A 23,819-nucleotide genomic window follows, 5' to 3' on the forward strand; every position below is an offset into this window, starting at 1 on the left:
AAAATATAATTGGGAAATATTCAACAAAATAAATAGAATAAAATAATATATTTTAGAACTGTCAATATGCAATCCATAGAGATCTTTATGTACAGTTTAATGTCCCCTGTTTCTATTTGTGTTTGACTCTCATCTAGACTTAAGAAATTGATAAAGAAAATGTAATAATGCACATCAAACTTAAAATTTCATTAAGTACTTTTTTTTCATGGAAAGTTGGTTGTTAAATATTTAACAGCAGATTCTTATTCCCAATCCATTAGAAAAGGAATTTCAGAATTCAAAATCATGGAAACTGAATTGTTTTAGTGATAGTGAATTATAAGGAAAATAAACCTTGTACATAGTTGTCATCATATAATGAATGTTTACGTCATTTTATGTAAACAGAGAATTGAATGAAGACGGGCAAAAAATCTTGCTCGGACTTTACAGTGAAAAAAACTGAGAAATACTTTATTTAATTTAAATAATTTGAATGCAATTGCTAAACAAATTTAGTTGGCCATTGTGTTTGATATTAAGTTTCTAATAAAACATTTTATGGAAACAAGTTGAGGAAGCTGATGAATGGAAAATACAGCGTGTTTGCAGAAACATCAATATGGAGAGAATTTTAAATTCTGGCGGTTTCAACAGAGAGAAAGACTATGAACTAGTCACTAAGCTCATTCAGAAAAGTCTTGGACGTCAGAAAATGAAAGCAACAAGGGCTTTCTATTTGTTGGGTCGAACCTCAAAGGGTCTAACATTGCTAAGGATTGGTGGTAAAGAAGAGTGAAGGGCAAGGAGTGTATTGCCCCTTCTGAACTGTTTCTGGTGATTTGAAGTGCACAATAAACCCAACTCCAGAATTTTTCTCTTTTTCTTTGAGAAGAATCTGATAACCATCTTTTTTATGACATTTTGTTACATTAATAGCAAGAATGTCAGTATGGACAAGTTTCAATTCCTCTATTAGCACATTATCTTATTGATCATTGGACAAATAGTTCACATTTGGTGTACTAACCACAGCTCCCTATTCCATCATCACCATAGAAGTAGAATGGGGACACATAGTACAAAGGAACATTTTATGATTTGTCCTAAAATTCAATACCTGGTAGACAGCCCTCTAGCAGTAAGTCTCTCTATATTTAGTGATCTTTTCATACAAAAGACAAAATTTATAGTTGTATCAATACTTTGAACATTTTCTCATTTGGAAAAAAACTTGTCAGAGCTTGTACCCTACTTCTTTCATATACTACAAGTTGTATTCAAGGATCATTGTCATACACAATAATAAATTGGAATAAAATTTCAGTGGAAGAGAGCAATTATATGTGGCAATTAATTTAGAGCAGTTATGAAGTAAAATAATTGTAAGTTGAACCTCATTTTCAGCAAATAAAAAGCTATAGGTATGATATGAACATTGAACTTAAAATGAATTTGTAATTCTTAGTGATAGAATAGTTATACCTGGTTATTTGTTGCTGGAGAAATATTAATATATAGAATTCATCTGTGAAACCTTTTTTTTTTTCAGAAGCCCAGGTGCAGAGCAACCATACTTTATTAATCAATGAAATAATACTAACAAATTTGGGTACATCATAAGAGAACTTATAACACAATATCATAATTATAGTGTTCTCTGGAAAGGTATCAGAATCATTCTTTTCAAGCAGTTCTATTGGTACGTCTCTGAATTAGAGAGAGAGAGGAACTATTATTTAGGCAAAGATGAAAACATTTTAAAATAATGCATTCTAACAATATTATTAGATGGGTACCTGGAATAAATTTCCAGATACATTATGAACTATATGTTAATTAAGAAAAATGTTGTTAAACTTCAGATAACTAATCCAAATGTCCCTTTTCCAGAAAAATAATGTATGTGCAGTTCATAGAAAACATATTATAAAAGTATAATTTTAAAAACAGCCATCCCTTTCATTAGCTAAATGATATAATTTTAAATTTATAAATGACTGAGAAGCATCCAAAAGAGCTACTGGAAAAATGTTTTCTGAATTGAAGCAAAAATCTCTTCAATAATGTATTCTGTCGTTCTTTCTGAATTTTTCTCTAAACCATTGTGTTTGCAATCTGCATCATTAGGAGGAATTCCTGGACCAATAACATCATATATATATATATATATATATATATATATATTATGTATAATATATATATATTATATATATATTTGGAGCATATAAATTAGCATATGCATTTATGTATCTATATATATAGATATATAAATATATTTAAATGAAGACAGCTAGATGACACAGTAGATAGGATCCTAGAGTCAAGAAGACTCATCTTCCTGAGTTCAAATCCAGCCTCAGTTACTTACTAGCTCTGTGACTGAAAAAGTTACTTAACCCTGTTTATGTCATTTCTTCATCAGTAAAATAATCTGGAGAAAGAACTGGCAAACCACACCAACATCCTCATAAAGAAAATGTCAGAATAGAATGATGAAGATTCAAATGAAACTGAAATAACTGAACCACATATTTATATTTGTGGATATGCATATTTATTATGTTATATATATATATATATATATATATATATACACTCACATACTTATTTTGCAATAAAAGCATGAACAAGATCTCTTCTAGGAAGAGGGGAAAGATTAAGGCATTGTTCTTTTGGCAGTGGAATTTGTAAAAATGAAGAGATGAAGGAAAAACTTACCTTCTGAAATCAGGCATGTTCTCTTTAGTCATTATGAGACATTTCAACTTTGAAGTACTTTTCATAAATTAAAACCCCCCCAGGAACACCACAGCCAAAATTCAAAGCTTCTAGCTTTAAAAAAATGCTGTAATCAACTAAAAATAAAAAGTTCAAGGCCCAATGAACAAATATAACCTAGGACCAATGAACAAATATAAAGATAACATAAAATTTAGCAGCTGCTTTTAAAGGGAAGGAGAACTCAGAATATGATATTCTAAAATACAAGAGGAAGTTTTATAAGGATAATAATTCAGCAATACTAAGTATAATGTTATAGAGGGAAAAAATTAAACTTTAATTCAATAGCATTCCTGATGAAATGACCAAACTAACTATTGTTTAATGAAATGGGCACCAAGAGAAATTTATTAAAGTTACACATATGCTTTTATTTGAAAGGGAATATATGAGAATGGATTGTTTACATATTAATAAGGGGATAAAAGCAGGTGTTTTCTCAGAACTCTATTATCTGTTAGGCATAGAAAAAAGGTAATAATGTGGGTGCTTTTGTTTCTTTTTTAATGGTATCAGGAAAAATGGGATGAATAGGGAACCACTCTGGGGAAGAAAGGAGGAAGAAGAGAAGAGAAATCACTAACATCACTAGTGTATCAAAGAAGTGCATAAGATATTCATAAAAGGATATGGGGAATGGGCATCTAATGAACTTCTATCATCTGAACAGGAATATTGAACACAATTTCAAACACACATACACAGATTTCAGTTTATAAATGCATTAAGCACAAAAGAGGACATGGGGACAAGAAACTAGTAGAGAAAGGTCTAAGAGGGAGGGGCAGGAAAGGTAAAGAAAAAATCATAAGAAAAATGAACTTCAGTGTTACAGGAAAGAAGATAAAAGAAGGATACAAAAGATGGTAAGAAATAGTAAAGACTCAAGAAAGTCCCTTACCTTCTCTGGACCCAGGGCAATTTCAAGTTGTAGAGAAGGTGCTAATATTTAATGGAAGAAATCCCTCACTGGAAGCATGAGAAAATGACTATTTTAAAAGATAGAAATAGCTATTACAAAAATATTAATCTTTATTTAATGATTATCTATTTGAATTCTATGAGGTAATTGACAAATTAGAGAAAATTAAAACTAAATAAGTTAAAAGAAAGGATAAAAGTTTATAGAAGATATTGCATGAAATTATAACAACTCCAATTCTACTTGTTTAAGCAAAATATCTGTTCTAGAAAAAAAAATGAAAAGTTTAAATCATTTGTTCTGACTTACATAATTTCAGAGAGAAGTTTAACCAATACAAAATGGTTGTCACAGGAAATTCAACGATACCCACCCTCAAAATTCCCTATTACCCAGAAAACTCTTGTATTTGCCAAATAGAGAGGCAGGAGTCAAAAACATCAGTTTAGAGTACAAAGTCATTTGTAAAATATTATGAAGGAAGATAAAAGATTGCAAACTTTATGCCTTCCTTAAATAGTGAAAAGGAACAGGGGTAAAGGAACCTGAAGATAACTTGGCAACAAATAATATAACATAGAAGAGTTCTCCTGATTTTTAATGACCTTTTAAAAAATTACTTATGCTAAGAACCTAGTATTGTGTTTTATATGAGTAAAGGATATTAGCACTAAAGATGTAATTTGAAAGAACAGTTTAATCTGACTAAATTCATAGTGGCCAAAATCTATAGTGGCCATAATATAATTGTAAGCCATATAGTGATCAATGACCTTCTTTTTTCCATTAAAAACTAGGTGATAATTTATCAGTAACTATTGACCAAGATGGTTTTTTATTCTTCTAGAGAAAATGCATATAAGAATGTTATATGCACATATCTAGGATATCTCTGGTTTCCTAGGAACAGAAAGTTTATGTCAGCTCATATCTTTGTAGTTACATCATTAACTCAAAGTAATAGAGGATATATAATGTCATTCTTTATATTACTTATTGATTTTCAACAAGCATTGACTTGGTAGTACAAAGAACAATCTGAAATCTCTTTTCAAGCATGGTGGCTTACACACTTAGCAAATTAAAAAAGACTTTAAAACATAATGAAACTATGAGACCTTTTTGTTCAGCAACCCACTGACACTGAATCAATTAATTGATCAGTTGATAAACATTATTAAATGCCTACTCTGTGAACAAGCATTAAAAGAGGTACAAAATAGTTAAAATGATTATCACTGTCATGGGTAACATCCTGAACAGAAATCAATCAAAAGTATTCTTCATTGATGACGACTCTCCCTCCATATGTTCAGATTCACAGATGTCACTGCTAATTTCATTAACTCTTGAAAGCCACTTTGTAAAATAATAGTGATGTAATAGTGATGTGAAAAATGTGTCTAAACATCCAAACTGAAAAATGAAGTGAATGAAAAAGATATATTTACCAAAGATAAAGTGGAACAGGAAGTTGGTCAAAATATTTTATCAACAAATATATCTTGAAGAAATAGATAGTATGAACAGAACCTGAGATGGACTGAGATATTAAACTATATGACATTGGAAAAATTGTACAGTGCCTTCACTGATCCCAAATTGATTGCTGGGGTAAAAATACCATTAGACTCCTAGAGGTGTTCATATGTGTCTGAATTTTGGTATATCAAACCTCAGAAGAATCAAAATTACAAATGATTAAAAGGCCCATGGATAGACTCATAGTGGGAGTGAACAAGTTAAAATCTATTACCACAAATGATAATATGCATTAAGAAAGACATTAATGACTAAAGAAGTGTCCTGGTTATATAGCCAGCATGAGTAGGAATGTTATATTGATACTGCTGAATTTTTTTAAAAATCAGAGGAAAGTCAATAGAGCATTCTTTGAATCGTCTATGGATAATTTGGAGAAGGACATTGACAAGAACTGCACAGAGAAAGTAGGTATGAAGGATACAATCTGCTTTTCTGAAGTAAGTACCCATGAAAATTAAACTTCAAATTCATCAAAAATATACTTTTCTGTAAGATATACACATAAATTCTTATATAGTTCATCTTCAGTGTTTCTCTAAACTATAAGTTACTTGAAGACAGAAATTATATTTTCCCTACCTTCAACAGCATCTACTGCAGTTTCCTGAAAACAGTAGGAATAGATAATTATATATGTACATATTATATATAATAAATAATGGCATTATTATTAATTGGCCCAAAGAGCCCAAAATGCTTTTAAGAGCATTCAATATACCTTTTTAAACAGTTTTGGAAATGAAGATGATGTTAGCATGTAAATTATACAATTGGTGAACAGCTTCCATTGAGGGCAGAAAAGAAAATGTTGGTACCGTGGTTTCTGTGGATGAGAAACATCACAGAAAATAAAAGCATATCCTAAAGCCTGGGCAGTACTCATTGATTTTTTGAAAGGGAGTTAGAATCCATACCAGAACAACCAGGGGCTTAATTTGGAGATGTCCTGAAAAGAACTCTGTTGCCAGGTTGCCTCAGAAGGATGCCTTCCCTAAGAATAGATCTTTATTAAATGGTTGTTGAACTAAATTGAATGAGTTTAATTGAATTAAGGAAGGAAGAGTGATACTAGAGTTAAAATCCAGTGTGAGGATGAACTAATTTCTACTAAGACACATTTTGAGCAGGATGAAAGACATGGAAATACCCTATAACAAACCAGTAGAAAGAACATGATGAGTGATTGCTAAATTCTTTGATTTGCCCCAATGTTTTGGAGACCAATTTCTGGGAGGCAGAGAGAAGTCTCCTGCACATAGATGTATGAGGTTATGGGCAAGACTCTCAAACAGAAAGCATTGTTTCCTCTTACCTGAGGAAAAGCTATCACAAAAAGGATACATGCTCTTGAGATAGAATTGGGAGGAGGACTAGGAAACATAGACATGAAAAGAATACTTGCTTCTGTGGCCATTCCCACTGTTGCAACCAGGGGCCTAAACTTCTGCTCCCCCATCCCCAGTCCCCTAAGGGACTCAACTTCGCTGAGGAGGAAGAGACTGATTTTGATTTTCACCCTCCCCTTCTTATGTTCTCTCTCTAACTCTTCCCTTCCCAGGGATGATGAGTTGTTATTAAAAATTTTTTTCCTTTTCTTTAAAGTTAGATCTTCTGCTTAAATTAGTATCAATGCCAGCTAATTAAAGGACTGATTCTTATGATTCTGGGAATGTGTTTCATTATTTGTGAAGGAGAGATGATAAGAGAGAAATAAATCACCATAGAAGATGGTCCCTGTTTGAATGTCAGGACAGGAGTTAGCTCTTCCCATACTGACTGGGGGCTCAAGAGCAAAATGAGAGTTAGTTATATTGGTTTCCTATTTTAATAAATCTCTCAATATTGGCATGCCTTGATCAAATTCTTTGCTTTTAAAAATAAGCTGTTAGAAAAATTGTGTTAATTCACATTGTACTATCTTTGTTTTCCTACCCATGCATGTGCAGAGAAAACTCTGTAAAAAGGGAGATGAAGGAAATATCTAGAGGAAACATCAAGATTGCTAGTAAGACAAAGTATCTGAGTAGGGCTAAATGAAAATAGTAAGCTTCCTCTTCATGAGTAATGAAGTATAAAACCAGGAATAGTCAGGACCAATCATCTATGTAGCCAACATTGATCCTAATTAAAACAGATGGTATAAATATAACGTTTAAAAACAGAAAAAAAATTGAGCAAGACTTCATTGTTGTTAGGGAGGGACAAAAAAGAGAAGAGGAAAGAAGGAGAATGGTAGAGAAACATCATGATCCTCTTTCCCAGAAAATGTCATCAGCCACAATCTCTTGCCTTTCAACCAGGGGAGAAAATTTGTTTAGTTTACAACCCTGGTTGTGATGTAAATGGTGGCCCAGTTGACAGCAAGTGCTCTCTCTATCTCTCTGGCTCCTAGTTCAAATTATGTGCCCACTTCTTATTCTAATCTCATGTCCCAATATACAACTCCATCTTCTAATAATTCAGTCTTTACTATGAACCAAAGTTGTATATACAACACATGGGATTAATTATTCTGTCATTAATGATCTTTCTGTATATACCAGATATAGCACATCCCTGGCAACTTTTCTCTTCCTATAGAAATTAATCTCCAAAGTCCTATAGCAGTTGACTAGCTATTTTATGAATCTTTCAGACAATCAGATTATGAACATTCTATATAACTCCCAAGTCTTAATGAATCTCATATTCTCTCCCTGATCCAAACTTGTAGTGTTTGTAGCACCATAATCATTGCAAGTTCTGGTGACGTGAGGTATGATTAAGTGCTGTACATTAGGATGAATCAAATGACTTAGAACTTTTATACCCCGAGGTGCATTAATATCATATTCTATGCTACTGTTTTATTTTAAACTGACTTATCATAGTGTATATAGATACTACCAGTAGTTTTCTAATTGGTCTCCAAACCCTCTATAACATAGCATTCATACTTGCTATTCCTTCAACTCTCTCTTAGATTTGCTTATTTACAAGGCATGGCAATCTGTTACCTTTTTCCAGACATGAGTCTCATCCCAGGTCTTCTTAGTACCTTATACTTATATCCTTGTGATTATATTTCAAGTTTATTTCATTTATTATCCAAAATATATATTAGTATATATGTGAGGGGATCCATATATGTGTATGTATATATATATATATATATATGTGTGTGTGTGTGTGTGTATGTATGTACATATATATACACACATAGGTATATTTCCCAAATTGTGAGGCTTAGGAGCATGGTACCCCCACAAATCAGAAAATCCATGTAAAATACTTTTTGCCTTCATACCATACTTCATACCAGAAAAGTCTGAATTTGTTCTTTTTCTCTTATGGAATATTTATAGTGTCATATTGTAAAATTTGGATTAAGTACTTATATGTTAAGTACTATATGTTGGTTAAGGTTAATATTTCATGCCTTTGTTTGTTTACTGCTGGTTTTTGCATTCTTCACACAAACATTAACTTTTTACTTATTTTAAAAAAGAAATCATATGTATTTATGGATTAAAAGGTAAAATAGGCTGTTATGCAACACTATACATATATCTTATGTATTTCTGAATTTCTAAACTTTTTCTGTGTCATCTGGTGACCTTCACATATAGTCTGTGGCTTCTGAAAAACTCCCAAAATATTCCTATTTAATTTCTTATGCTGACCATATATCAAAATCAAGATGGGGGAAAAGTCACAATGTGGAAGTGATACCAGTAAATAATCTAACTTTCTTCCCAGTTATTTTCTTCTAATAATTACAAGGCTCTCCTTCCACATTGTTTGGTACCAAGTCCATTGTCCTCTGCAGTATAATATTTGGTCTCACACTTTTTGTTTTATTTCATATCTGTGATTTCCTTCATATAAGACCTCCATATGAAGAATCAACTTCTGTCATGCACACATTATCTTTGCTGTAATTTCTACTTATGTAGAGTTGCCTAAGGCACTGAGAGGTTAGGTGGCTTGCCTAGAGGAAAACAATTGGTTTGTGAAAGGAATAAAACTTGAATCTCAGTCTTCCAGATTCTAAGACCAGCCTTTTCTATAGACTATGCCAATTTGCTTTTCTTTAAAGTTTAATAAGGAAATTTTCTCCCCTTTCTCAAATTTCAAGTTAAATATTTCTTGACCAAATTGATACATCGCTCAACAAACATATTTTTTCTACTCTTCATAAGATACATTCCATCCTCTCCTACAAACTCTTCTTTTTTGACATATCATAATTTATGGTCCAGAAAACCAAATCCCATTCTTTTACAATATACAAATAATATTACTTTTTCATATCCTGTTTTCCTTTCTTTTACATAGTTATAACTTCTAGCTGAAAGATGAAATGAAAAAAACCATTTGTAGCACCACATTTCCTACTTGGAATGTCAGTCACTAGAAATATATTTACATGTTTCTTCTGATTAAACATTCTATTATCATATGAATCATTAGAAATAGGTAATAGGCAGAAAATCTGATAAATCTTGGCATTTTCTACATTGCATATTAGATATAGATACTAATGAGACATAATGCCTCTGGATTAGCCAAACTAGAGTCATTCTATTATTTACTTATCTCCTCTAAAAAGACTCTAAAAAGGGAAAAATAAAACCTAGATGAATTTCATAATTCAAGAAATGAATAGTGATGAAAAATAAAAATCTCATTTTTTGCAGACTGGAATGGGACACCTGCGTGTTACAAAAGATGGTCTTCGTCTAGAAGGGGAGTCTGAATTTTTATTCCCTCTGTATGCCAAAGAAATTCACTCCAGACTGGTAAGTAAAGAACAAAACACTTAGAGCAATATACTGAAAGCAAAATCAAATGCAGACTTTATTAAGTGTAGAAATTTATAATATTGTAGAGGACAATTCATTGAGCATATACACATAACCTTGTTAGATTGTCTAAAAATGCTTGCGAGTTTGGTTATGGAACTAATCTCTAGGAACTGCATTTAGATAGTAAATGAAACCAATTTTCATGTACTTCAGAATTTGAATTTGGTGGTCACTGTAATTTAGACCTGAAATGAAAACCTCAATCACAAATAATTTAAGCTTCTATCTACTATTGCAAAGCAATTTAAATTCAAGTAATTTTGAAAGCATTCCAAATTGTCTGAGAAACTTAGAAAGAAATCTTTTTCACAGTAGGGTATTCTCCACTAATTACAGAATATTAAGGTTAAATAGGACCCTCTATCAGTAGATTAAACATCAGTACTAAATGGTTATGTTAATAGAGTACAGTTTGACTTTGAAACCATATCTGCCCCAATATAATCTTCATTTGCCTTTCTGGCATTTAACTACCTCCAGGGTAGCCAGTCATAAAATTAAATTACTGTAAACTAAAGTATAATACCTCTGTGATATGTTTCTGTTTTTCTTCCTCTAGTTTAATGAACGCAAAATGTAATATGAGGGTTTTAAGTTACATCAGATTTTTTTCCTAAAAAATGATAACAATATGTTGCCAACTATATACATAAAAAGTAAAAATGTTAAGGATCTAGCACTTAGCCCTGGTGACACGGAGGCAGTATGAGGCCTTCCATAGTGTTCAGACTTGTTTGTTAACCCCATAATTCTTAAAGAGACCTTCAGGATGTTTTTTCTACCCAAGGGTACTCTGGAAAGCTAATAATTCTATAAAGGGGAATGGATAGGTTTAAAAAAATAAACTTTTTTCCAGGTAATTAAAGAAAATACTTTTTGCCTTTCTCCCATCTTTCTGTTATAGCAAAAAACCTTGGAGGAGAACTGGTTCGGTTTCACTTGCTTCCAATCACATCTTATGGCCTCTACTCCCAATTCAGTCAACTATATTTACTCCTTATTACCTCCAAAATCCAATACAAAAAACTCTATTTCTCCAATCTTCTTGTAACCTATTCTTTTCCATGTAGTCTGATCCAGTGATACTATCCTCTATCTTCTCCCTCCCACACAACACTCCATCTCCAGTGCTTTCACTGGCTATGCACGTATGCTCTCCATCATTACCTCCACTTCCTGGCTTCTCTGACTGTCTTCTGGCTTGCTACAAGAAACCTTTGCTATTTATCCTGTATATAACTTTAATTTTTTTCTGTTACATGTCAATACGATTTTTCATAATCATTTTCTGATATTTTGCAATCCACATTCTCTCCCTCCTTCCCATCGCTCCCCCTCCCAAAGATGGCAATTAATATATTTATATATAGTTTGTACATATGTTATCACAAAATACATAATGCCATGTGGATCATGTTGTGAAATATGAAACATATTGCTTAAACTAGAGAAAATTCATGAGAGAATTAAAGAATTGTATGCTACAAATCTGCATTCAGACAGTCAGTTCCCTCTTGGGCAGTGGCTGTATGCATGTTGCCTCTCCCTTTGGATTGAGAGTTCCTGGAAAGTAGGGACTGTTTGTTGTTTTTGTTTGTTTGTTTGTTTGTTTTTGCCTTTCTTTGTCCCTACAGCAGAGCCATAGTGCTTGGTCCATAGTGAGTTTTTAATAAATACTGATTGACTAATGACTGAGTGCCCATTGTCACAAATTATCAAGATGTTTTTGCTAGTTTTGGCCAAGCCCTACCCTTTAATTTCACAGGTTATAAAAGAAATAGGAGAAGCTTGCTTTAGAGTTGGAGAATGAAAGCAGACATACCTAACCTGACCTATGAAGGATATAAAAGCCATTTATCAATATTCCCATTAATAGATAAATGCTGAGTAAGAATAAAGATCAGTGGCCACAAATCATGTTTAGGAGTATTTAAGAGCTATTGTTTCACTTTTGACGAATTTCTTAAGAGATTTTTTGTTGTTTTGATTTCCCCCTCCTACACCCCAGAAAATCTTTTGAATATTAGAACTCTTATCTTAGGATACACAAAAAGAGGAAACTAGGGCCATATTGTCCTTGAATTGAGATTCCTATGAAATATCCTAAAGGAAATAAAATAAGAGAAGAGTATTTCAGAGAGGCTTGTTCTTAGGCACACATGGAGCCAATAAATGGAGCCTCCTCATAAAACTGAAAAAGCAAAACTCAAATAATAATGTTTATTTCTCTAGTGCTTAGTGAAAATTATTTTATTCTTAGTCATATTCTCCGAAGGGCCAGTGTGATGTTCTGACTCACTGGCTAGTAAGGGGAAAAACTCTACAACCCCTTATTTGACCAGATATCAGGTTGATATAACTTGCCTTCCTTCTAGAATTGGCACTCAGAAAGATTTATCATCCCCATAACCTTTTCCCCTTCCCCTGACCATTCCTGTCAGTGCCAGTTCCTCCCACCCATCCTAAATGGTCTCTACCCTAGCCCAAAGGAACCTAAAGTCCCACCTTACTCTGACATATAAGCTTACTCCCTTCTCAGTAGTAGGGAGCTACTTCTGTGAGGCAGATCCTTGATGTCTCTCCTGTGGACTCCCAAGCTTGGCTGTCTGTATCTGTACCCTTGGGACCTCTCTGGACCTTTCTATCTACTCTCCTTCATGTGCTGTCTTTCTCAAGTAAAAGGGAGATTTCCTTGAAAATAGAGACTCTTTAAAAAAAAAATTATCCCCAGTGCTTAGCAGAGTGCTTCAGACGTTACCAATTAATAAATGTTTTTCTACTAATTCATTCATCACAAATTCAATACTTTGTTCTCTTAGCAGCTCTGGAAAAACAATTGCTTTAAATTTCTCTGCTATCCTCAGGGGTGGTGATGAATTAATTTTCTAGGACCTCACAAGAAGGAAATAAGGACCTGGGTTGGTCCAAGGAATTCTGGTTATGATGGAATTGAATAGAAAAAAAAAAGAAGGTTTGAGGGAAAATAACTATTTTCTACGAAACTTGGCTGCTTAAGGGAAATATAAATAGCATTCCTTCCTTGTTCTGTTCCCACCGAAGCCAAGCATAGTGAAGGATCTAAGTGTGTCTTCAGAAATGCTTTTGCTGTTCTTTACTTTACCTTTATGTAACCTTTGTATGACATCAGGAAAATACTTAAAAATTTGGCCTCTGGTATCTGTGCTACCACTTCTGCTCAATGATCTTTTCATGCATACAATAGATATATTCCTAACCAGAAAATGAAAAAAGGCAGGAGCTTTCTCCCTACAAAACCTGAAGATATTTATTGTCAAGCATATGTTGGAAAAGTGGGTAAAAGTTTAACTTAGCAAATAATCTCTGTGTATTAATAAAATATTTGGAAAATGTTATTTTTCAGTTTCATTGTGCCCTACTTATGTGTTGTGTTTTCTGCAGTAGGTAGGAACAAAAGAGCATTAAGAATTCTGTCAGAAAAATAACCCTGTTATTCCAGTAGTTCATTCAGTAAAAGGTACTAAGGCAATTTTTCTTAGTAAGGACAAATTGTCCTCAAAAGGCTAAGAAGATATTATAATTATCCTCAGCTTTTCTACCTTAGCCACAACATGATCATTCATGAATTTATCTAAATGCTTTTTAAAATCAGTTCGGGATCCAGCCTCAACCACTTCATGGGATAAAAAGTGTTCCACTGTATTCCTAGTCCATTAAGTTTATTTTCTGTATCTCTTCTTAGTTGTTGTGAACCTATCTTTGTTAGCCTACTCCTTGTCATCCTTCAAGATTTCATAAATAATTATGGTATGACCCTTCATTATTGCATACACTTCAATCATATTCCATATTGATTTCATTTATCTGGAGCACTAAAAATCGTTAGATTCATCTGGCCCTCTCTCCCAGAGACAGGCAGCTCAAAACTCAGGTTTGCACGGTACTCTCTTAGGTTGGAATTTCTCACTTCTTTACCTTGCCATGATTAAAATTATCTCAAGAGACTGATTTTGGATAAGAAGTATCTGTTTATTGTAAATACATCCATTTATTGGTTAGCCAGCATCATAACTGACAAAGTGGCATATGGCCCTCTTGAATGACCACCAACCCTATACCTAGGTCAAGCAGCTCATTATTCAGCCTGTCCCTTGAACATCCCAAGATACTGCCAGTTGGTAACTTGCTAATTAAGAGTTGGTCCTTAAATTCTCAGCCCTTCCCCACACCAACAGATGAGGGTTTACAATATGTGAGAGAAGAAAAAGAAAGAAATGAAATGAAAAGAAAAGAAAAACTAAATGCTATTCTTTTTAAAAGGAGGACATTTTTTAGAATTCCTAAGGACAAAGAAAATAAATGCAAAAACAAAAAACAAATAAATAAACAAAAAAAACAGAAGACTGGAAAGACTCTCTTACTCAGATCCTGGACATGGGAATACTCCCTAATATACAGGAATTGGAGCCTTTTTACATCAGGCCCTGATACAAGATTTAATACACTATATAAAAAAAGAAATTATCATAGCATGTATTATCTTGAGCCCCCATCAGCTTTATATCCTCTTTGTTATAAGTTTATGACTTGCATCCAGTTCCATTCAATCACTTTATGTACATTAAGTTTTATAAAAAGATGACAGTTAAAAATAACAGCAAAAATAGATTAGAAATATTCCCTACTACCAATCTCAAAAAAAAAAAAAAACAGTGACCTGCATGTTCTCCTCTGGTTATTGGGGAAGGGAAGGGAATACGTTTCTATATAAAACAAAGAATTGTGCTAAGTGTTTTATAAATATGATCTCATTTTATCTTCACAACAAGTCTGCAAAGGTAGATATTATAATCGCTATTTAACAAGAGAGGAAACTAAGGCAAGGAGAAATTAAATGATTTGCCTAGAGTCAGATAACCAAATTTAAACTCGGGTCTTACTGCTAAATTCAATGCTCTTTCCACTCCACTACCACCCTCTCCTCTAAAAACAGGCTCAAAAATTAGTCCAATTACTTCAATAAATTGTTTCCACTGAGTACACATCCAAAGGTAGCATCTCTGAGGGATGAGTCTCTTTGTGTCACCTATTACTGGGCAGAGTCCCAGAAGTCACTCTCAAAGATTATTCCTTATTCCTGTGCTTATCAGTGCTGCACTGACTGATAAAACCCAGCCTGTATTCCAACTTCTAGAATCCTATGGCTCACTTTGACAAATTTTAATTTTTTTTATTTCCTTTTTAAATTCCCAGGGGCAGAGGCTCCACTCTTTTCCCCTAGAATTAGAAAGAACAAATGAAAAAGTCCCAGGGAAAAAGTTATTGTTTCAGAGGAGACTTAGTCCACTCTGCTTATGGAGTGCTCTCCCAGCATACTATGAGTATGAGTCACTGACTGATATGCCCCAAGTTAGGGAAAAAGAGAGGTGACTGTTATTAATAAGGCTTTTTGAATGCCTCAAAAGCCTATCAAAAGCTTCCCTTTCACCTGAGGATAGTTAACCAGAAACAGCTGTGGAATTTCTATACATGTTCCAGTCTTTCCAAAGCATCTCCCTTACTTGACATCAATCACAATTCTCCTAGAAACTAACTCCCAAGTATCTTCCATGTAGAGAAGTTACATTAGTTTAGAAAACTATTCAGCTTTTGGTTACATGCAAGAAGATCCCCATTTAATCTTCATATAGAAAATTCTCCACTCTTGTGTTCACTTTAATTACCTTTCTCTGAAACCTTTTATTCTCTGTCATAGTTTTCTTACGATAAAGAAATTTAAACCTCTAACAGTATTCTAAGTAAAACCATGCCATGGTTTTGTGTAAGAGTTGAATAATATGTTATGTTCCATTTTTTGAAATATGTAATTCAGTGCATAAACTACAATATTATTTTGATAATTATAATTACTTGACTAAGTATCTGAAAGGTATGTTTTAATTAAAATGGCTTTCCAATCAATTTATGATTCAGAGAATAATAATAGACTATTATACCATGTAATTTTGGTGTGCATTGATATATTAGTTATATGTATTCTTCTTGGGATGAACTTGGGAAGCAATTTTCCATTAAATTACTGAAAGCATTACCTTTACATTTGCAAAAATTTTACAGATAATCTATTCAGCTGGATTGCTAGGATGATAGCATTTTTTCATTGTAAATATAATTCAGTGTGATACTCTAGTCACTGAACAATTGATTACACACTTAAAATGGATGGGTGAGCAATATGGCTTAATTTCTTGTGACTCAAGAATAGAAATAAATTATTCTTCTCCAAGAGGATGCTGCTTTCTAAATGTACCACTAAGTATGGGAAGACATCATTATATGCTAAACTCCTCTACATATTTTTACCAAGATAGCACCCCTTTGAAAGAGAATATTATTTTATTAACCCTTTATTGAGTTCCCATATATATACAGCACCAAACAAATATGATTCTATAGAAATGAAGTTGAAGTCAGCAAATGGCCACCTTTTACTCAAGAAGGTTATAAATCCCATGCCAACTTTGGCTATGACTTTTGTTTAAAGGGTACATTTGGATTAGATTTCCTGATTCACAGGAAAAAGAATGAGGTTACAAATCAGATTCAAAAATATTATGTATACCCTGGCCCATAATCCGAAGAATTTCTTGCTAAAAGCAGTTGGAAAATGAAATGAATACTTTAAAAATAAAGATAAATGTGAAAAAGTATATATTCCCCCTTGAACTTGGAGGCATGGCTCTGATTATAGTATTTAAAGGAATATTCTCTTATTGAGTACACAAGATGAGACGAGTCTGATCACAGAATAAATTTGTCAATGATCCTAGATCTTTTGGCATTGCTATCTTTATCACACCTAAAATTGAAATCTGACTCTTGTGCCTGAAGTTCACAGAGAAAAAGCAAAAATGGATTTTTGCTATATTTATCTTGATCATTTCTTCCATACAACACTTATAATTATAGAGCTGATGCCCTTTATGGGAAGGATACCAATTCTCATTTTGTTTTGTAGATGGGAATTTTTCATAATCTGCTTTTATGTTCATCACGTTTTTTAAAAAATTAAGAATATATTTAAATGATTAGATGTTCCATAGCCAAATATGTTTTTACAAGGTTGGGCTATCTCTGCAATTGGTTTAGCATTGATCTATCTTGCCAAGCTACTACATTAAATTTTTTTGTAATTTTCATTCATACAGGTTTTCTTAAATGTCTTAGTGGGGGTTGAAGCTATGAAAGCTTAAGGTTACTATGGGACAATCTGTATTATGCCCTCCCCTGGTTACTGGGGGAAAAGTGTACACACACACACACACACACACACACACACACACACACACACGTTGACCAAAAGTTACTATAAAATGCTCAGATATATCCAGGACAGTCTGTCCAGATATTCTCAATTCAAGTATTTCTATCACAGAAAAGGGTATTTAGTAGTTTGAATACATTCAAGCAATAATGTAGACTTCAATAGAAAGAAAATAACAGTTCTTAAAAGTTAACTTCTTTTATTCTTAGCCACTCACAAATTAGTGAGTTTCATGAGTATGCATCTTTATGCTGATTCAACATTATTAAGCAACTTCCCTGGTAGAATGTTCTGCTGTGGTGATGGGAGAAATGGAAAAACCTATCAATGAGACACAGGATCCCTGCCCTTATGAAGTCTACAGTTACAGTGGAGAAAAACAATTAACTATAACATACGTTATTATATGATAAGTGCATTAGAGCACTTCAGAACAAAGTCTGAAAGACCTTTTCCAACTGAAATTATCAGGAAAGGCTTCAAGTACTCAAAAGCATTTGAGTTTGTCTTTTAAATATATATATATTAAATATAAATATACATACATATATGTACATTAAATATATATATATATATATATATATATATATATATATATATATAATGGGTAAAGAGAGGGAGAAGGACTTTTTAGTGCTGCTACTGGGACAAAGAAGCCAGGAGTTTGCCTCAGGGCTGCAGATTTACAGGACTCTGGTACATCACTCTTCCTCCCCTATCTGGCCATCTCCCTGGGGACAGTAGTAGATTTGCCCTGGGCACAGGCTCTCCCTTTTGGCCACACTCTCAACTCATACCATCACCACCATACTGCTACCATTTCCCCAGCAACAGCTATCCATCATTTAGTCAGTCACCTAGCATTTCTTAAGCACTTGCAATGTGCCATTTGCTAGGGATTAGGAAGAAAAAGGGGGGAGGGGGGGAATACAGCCATTGCTTTCAAAAAGCCCACAGTATGATGGGAAAGATAATATGCAAACAACTATGCACAAACAAGATATATACAGGATAAAAAGGGGTAGTGTCAGAGGGAATCCTTGAAGATTGAGGCCAATTAGGGGGGAAAAAGTTTTGTAGAAAGTGGGATTTTAGATGAGATTAAGAAATCTAGGAGGTGGGAAAAGAGAAGGAAGAGCATTCCAGGTCTGGAGAACAAAGCAGCAAAAACAGCCAGAAGATGAAGTTTTTTTAGGAGGAAACATGAATACTGGTGTTCTAGGATCACAGGGTCTGTAGAGGAGAGTAAGGTATTCAAAGAATTGAAAGAGAGAAGGGTCAGGTTTTTAAGGGGTTTGAAAGCCAATTCTTCAGCTATTTAGAAACCTCATGGTGCCCTGGGGCAATCTTTCCAATTCAACATTTTGTCTCAGAAGCAAAAAAATGGCTCTAAGATTTGGAAGTAAAGATATGGAGAGACAGAGAGACAGGGAGCCAAAGAGACAGAGAGAGAGATTTCCTAGCAGCAGAGATGTCCAGTTTGTCACAGATGTAGAAAAGGATGCTAGGCAATTTAAGGTAATCTCCAAAGTAGAAGGTAGGTGGATCTAGGGCCCAATGCCAAGGGCTCTACATCTTGAAATGGTTTGTCATCACCTAACCTCCTCATGATAGCCTCTGTCTTCAACACAACCACACCTGCCCTAATCCCAATATTTCCCCTTTTCTTGCCCTTTCCTCCATATAAGTTTACAACCTCCCTTCTTCTGAGTCCAATATTAGACCCTATGGGACAATTTTAACCTGACATCTAGACACCTACAGCAAGAAATCTTCTCAGAAAATCCTATATCCTCTAAGATCCCCAGAATCCTCCTTCCCAGATCATCTAATGGCTCCTTCAAGGCATGCTTAGGAGAACAGACTCTGACCCAGAACAGTGATTAGTGAGAAAGAGGTTCATGTGTCCCCTTTATTTTTTCACTCCTGCATTCATTTTGAGGTAATATTTTAATCTTAGTAGGAGAGGATTCTCATGGTGACACAGAGAAGCTCTGATTTACTCCGCAATTTTGGCTCCACCCCAGGAAGCTCTTTTCTATTTTCATTTTGAGTGAGACAAAATGAACCTCATGTCAGGGGTAAGGTATGGATAAAGTGGGCCTGCATCATCATTTTCTCACTCCTCATCTCAATTTCCCTATTTCTTTTAAGAGAATCATCATCTTCAAGTCACCCATATCCACAGTCTTCGTGTCATCCTTGATTCCTCAATCTCTCTCCCCACACATATCCAGTTTATTGAATAATCAGTTACTAAATCACACCCCCTCTACTTCTGCATCTCCCTCACAACTGTCTCATTCCCTCTACTAATACAGCTATTTGCCTTCTTTCAAGTCCTCATCTCACCCTGTTGCAATAATTTCTTAAGTGGGCAAGTAGGTGGTACAGTGTGTGGTAGAGGCATGGAGAGAGAGAGGACTTGTAAGCCAAGATGGAAGAAACAAGCTGGGAACCTGACCTGTCTGTCAATCGAGAAGAAGGTTCCAAACAGAATGTTCCCAGGAGAGGCAGTTAGGGGAGACGGACCAGAGGAGAGGAAATAGGACCTTGGGGCTCACTCTCTCACTGGGGGATTATTGAACTGAGGAGGCTTGACTTTTTGGGCTCTCTGACCAAAGGAAAACCTCTGCTCTTTCTTTGAGATTTGACTGACCAAGAGTTACAGCTGACCAGGGGAGAAACTGGAAATTTTGATTCTGTCTCTAGCTCTGGGAGTTGAAGCTGGCCAGGGGGAAGAAGCTAAACTGATATTATTTCGTTTCTGTCCCAGACTAAAGGACCCTTGAGGGGGGCTTCTGAAATTGGTGACTTTGTGAAGAAGAAAAAAGATTTTAACTGTTGTCCTCCATCTCTGACTGTCCCTCTGGCACAGTTGTGACTTCCCAAGCCCTCATAATATTCATTTTAGATTAGGGACACCCTCATCCCTCTTACCTCAGTTTCCCATCCTGTTTCCCAATAGATCCCCTGACTTGAAAAGGAAAAGAAAAGAGTATCTTTACAATTCACTCAGGGGGGAGGGAAGAAGCTGAAGGCTTCAAGAAGAACTGGGAGGTGAGGGAGACAGGGAGGAGAAGGTGAAGGAGGGAGGGAAAGAGGGTAGGAGGAGATTAGGAGAAATATTGATCCATTAGTCATCAGTAGAGATCAGTAGGCAAACCCCAAAGCATTCCCCAGTATTTATGCAGAGCATTCCCCTTTAGCAGTGTCCCTGTGGCAGCATTCCCCTGTAACAACATCTCTGTAGCTAGTGTCCCATACTAGCAGCAGCACTCTCTAGTCTCAAGCCAGAGTACATCAGTCACTACAGCAACAAGAAATAGTGTCACACAGATCATCTTTTCTATTTCAAGTGGATTGAGTTCCACACTTGGAATCAAGAAGACTCATCTTCCTGAGTTCAAATCTGGCCTCAGCCACACAGCTGTGTGATCTGAACAGTTAGAGATGATTAAAAAGTAATTGACTTAAGTAGTCTTTTGTCTTCCTTCTCTAATATATTTTCCATACCATTGGCAAAACAATTTTCCAAAAATGTGAGCCTGACCACATCATTACTTTTCAGTAAATTCCAGTGGTTGCCTGTTAACTCTAGAATCACATATAATTTCATCTGTTTTTCATCCTTTTTAACATACATTTTTATTTACATTCTAAAATGCATGTAATCCTCACCACAGTAATAAATGTATATAATTTGTGAAGATGCATAAATTAGCAAGTTTGTGCTCAAAATGTCTTTATTGACAAAGGTACTTAACTAAAAAAAAGTACAAAAACAATCTTTTTTTAGCACATATTATCAGAGGGAATGTAGATGTAGAAAAAATAAAATACCTGCCCTTGAAACACTTACAGTTGAAAAAAAAAAAGATAAAAAGATGAGGATTAGTAGGAAATATTTTATATGTCAAATGAGTATTATGAAAAATAATTGGTCTAACACTGCCCAAGAATCACTATGGTTACTGCATATTCAAAAGTTCAAACTTTACACTATCTGCAAATATCAGCAGGTCAAATTCTCATTTATGAAGTCAAACAGTACTTTAAAACTTGGGGAAAATCATTTATGAATAAATCACTTGATAATCTGCTTAGAATCTTATGTTTTGTTTAAATTTGATTTCAAAATTTGCATTTTGTCATGGCTTGCATTTGTAATTCCAACACCCTAAAAAAAAAAAAAGAGAGAGATCAAAGCATTTCATTGAAGAGCAATTAGTACTTCCCTATCATCAGAACCTTTCCTTCTATTTCTTCTTCCCACTTTTCCTCTATCCCTACCTGAATATTGAGTGATTACTAGAAGGTATTTTGCTAGGGCTGTTGGGGATATGGAGGTTAACTGTTAAGTTGGGAAGATAAAAAAACAGACACAGATAATTACCATATGAACTGCTAGGAAAATATAGATCAACCTTTTGTCTTCACTTCTCCTTCCTTTCACTTCTATTTCCATTCCATTTTGACTTTCTATCTTATCACTCAACTGAAACTACTCTCTCAAGTAAGTAATGAACTCTTGATCACTAAATTCAATGACCTTTTCTTCATCTTCATCCTTCTTGACCTCTGTACATCTGATACTGTTGACATCCCTCTTTTGCTAAATAATTCTTTCCTGGGTTTTTGTGACACTACTCTATTCTACTTCCCCTTCTCATTCTTATTTGCTGGAATATCATCAGTGCCCTATGACCTAACCATGAATATTTCCCAAGACTGATTAATGGAAAATTATATTATATATTCTAAATTGTTTTAATCATCTACTCCCATGTCCCAACTATCAACTTATTGTAAATGATTTCCAAATATATATATATTGATCAATTAATAAACCTTTATTAAATGCCTGTTATGTGCCAGGTACTCTGCTAGGCAGAAGGCATACAAATGAAAAATGAGATAGGGCTAGTCTTCAGGTAGCTAACATTGTAATAAGCTTATACATTATATTCAGAGATAAATAAATATGGACATGTCAGATTGTTTTTTTTTTAAATAGAATAAAATTTCTATAGAACAAACAAATGGAAATGAAGGGTAGAATTGTATAGAAACTTGAAGGGTAAGGACTGACATAGATCAATATAACAGAGAGGTAAGTGATGGGTAAAGGAAAAAGGTGTTTTGGTCTAAGGTTAGGCTATTTATAAGTCAGAATCTCAAGGTTTCCAAGTGAAGCAATGGGGCAATAGATTGTCATATCCTACAGATTCCATTTAAACCACTGTCCTATGTTACATACTGTTTATTTAACATGTCCAAAATAGAATCTGTTATTTTCCCACAGAATTCACCCCCCTCATCTAAACTTATCTATGTTTTTAAGGAAAACTACATCATTCCAGTTGCCCTGACTAGAAACCTGAGGGTTTTTTGGACTCTTCGCTTTCCTTAACCCTCCATAACTAATTGGTTACATTCTTTCTTTTTCTACCTCAACAGAAACCATCTTCTCTCCATTCAATGGCTCCACACCAAGATCACACTCTTAACACCTTTTACCTATACTACAGTAATAGCTTCCAAATGAATCTTCTTTACTTCCATTTTTTCATCAACAATTTGTCCTCCACAAAAGGGTCAAATTTGTTTTCCTAAAGCACAGTTATAAATCTGTAGCTCCCCTTCTTCAAGCTTCACTGGTTCCCTATTCCACTTAAGATAAAATACAAATTCATCCTGAGGATATTTAAAGTCCTTAGTGTTAAATTTTTTTTTATTTTTCCAAATAAATGTAAAAAACAGTATTTAAAATTCTTTGGGGGGGGGGTCAAAATTCCCTCCCTGGGATGGTAAATAATCTGATGTAGATTTTACATGTGCAACAGTGTAAAAGGTTTTTCCATATTGGTCATTTTTGGAAGAGAAATTGAACAAAAAAAAAGGAAAAAAGAAAGTGAAACATAGCATATTTAGGCTGTATTCAGACTCAATCAATTCTTTCTAAGGAAGCAGATGTTTCTTTTCATTATGAATCCTTGAGGATTGTCTTGGATTACTGTATTATTGAGAAGAACTGTCATTCACAATTGTCCATCATGCAATTTGTTGTCACTATGTGTGATGTCCTCCTGGTTCTACTCACTTCACTTTGAATGCTTTCATATAAGTCTTTCCAGGTTTTTCTGAAATTATCCTGATCATCATTTTATAGCACAATAATGATCCATTACAATCATATACCACAGCTTGCTCAGCCCTTCTCCAATTGTTGTATATCTCCTCAATTTCAAATATTTTACTAAAACAAAAAAGCTTCAATAAATATTTTTGTAAAAGTTGGACATTTTCCCATCTTTGATTTACTTGGGATATGGACCCAGTAGTGATATTGATGAATCAAAGGATATGCATAATTTTAACATTAATTCATTTTCCTAAATTTTTTACACTAAGATATTTTCCAGCCAAGCTGTCT

The 23,819-nt window shown here is 34.2% G+C and overlaps 1 protein-coding gene across 6 annotated transcripts in view; it reads left to right on the forward strand.

Annotated features, from left to right (window-relative positions):
- SGCG (sarcoglycan gamma) overlaps window positions 1-23,819 on the forward strand; it is a 341,738-nt gene that overhangs the window by 195,041 nt on the left and 122,878 nt on the right. For 5 of the 6 annotated variants that reach the window (XM_056794687.1, XM_056794689.1, XM_007495215.3 and 2 more), the window contains one exon: window positions 9,913-10,014. In XM_056794687.1, the coding sequence (XP_056650665.1) occupies window positions 9,913-10,014 (102 nt within the window). Of the gene's footprint in view, window positions 1-5,576; window positions 5,671-9,912; window positions 10,015-23,819 lie in introns of those variants that run through there. The other variant, XM_056794690.1, reaches the window with a different exon arrangement.

This window comes from Monodelphis domestica, chromosome 4 (assembly GCF_027887165.1).
Source record: "Monodelphis domestica isolate mMonDom1 chromosome 4, mMonDom1.pri, whole genome shotgun sequence".
Lineage (NCBI taxonomy): Eukaryota > Metazoa > Chordata > Mammalia > Didelphimorphia > Didelphidae > Monodelphis > Monodelphis domestica.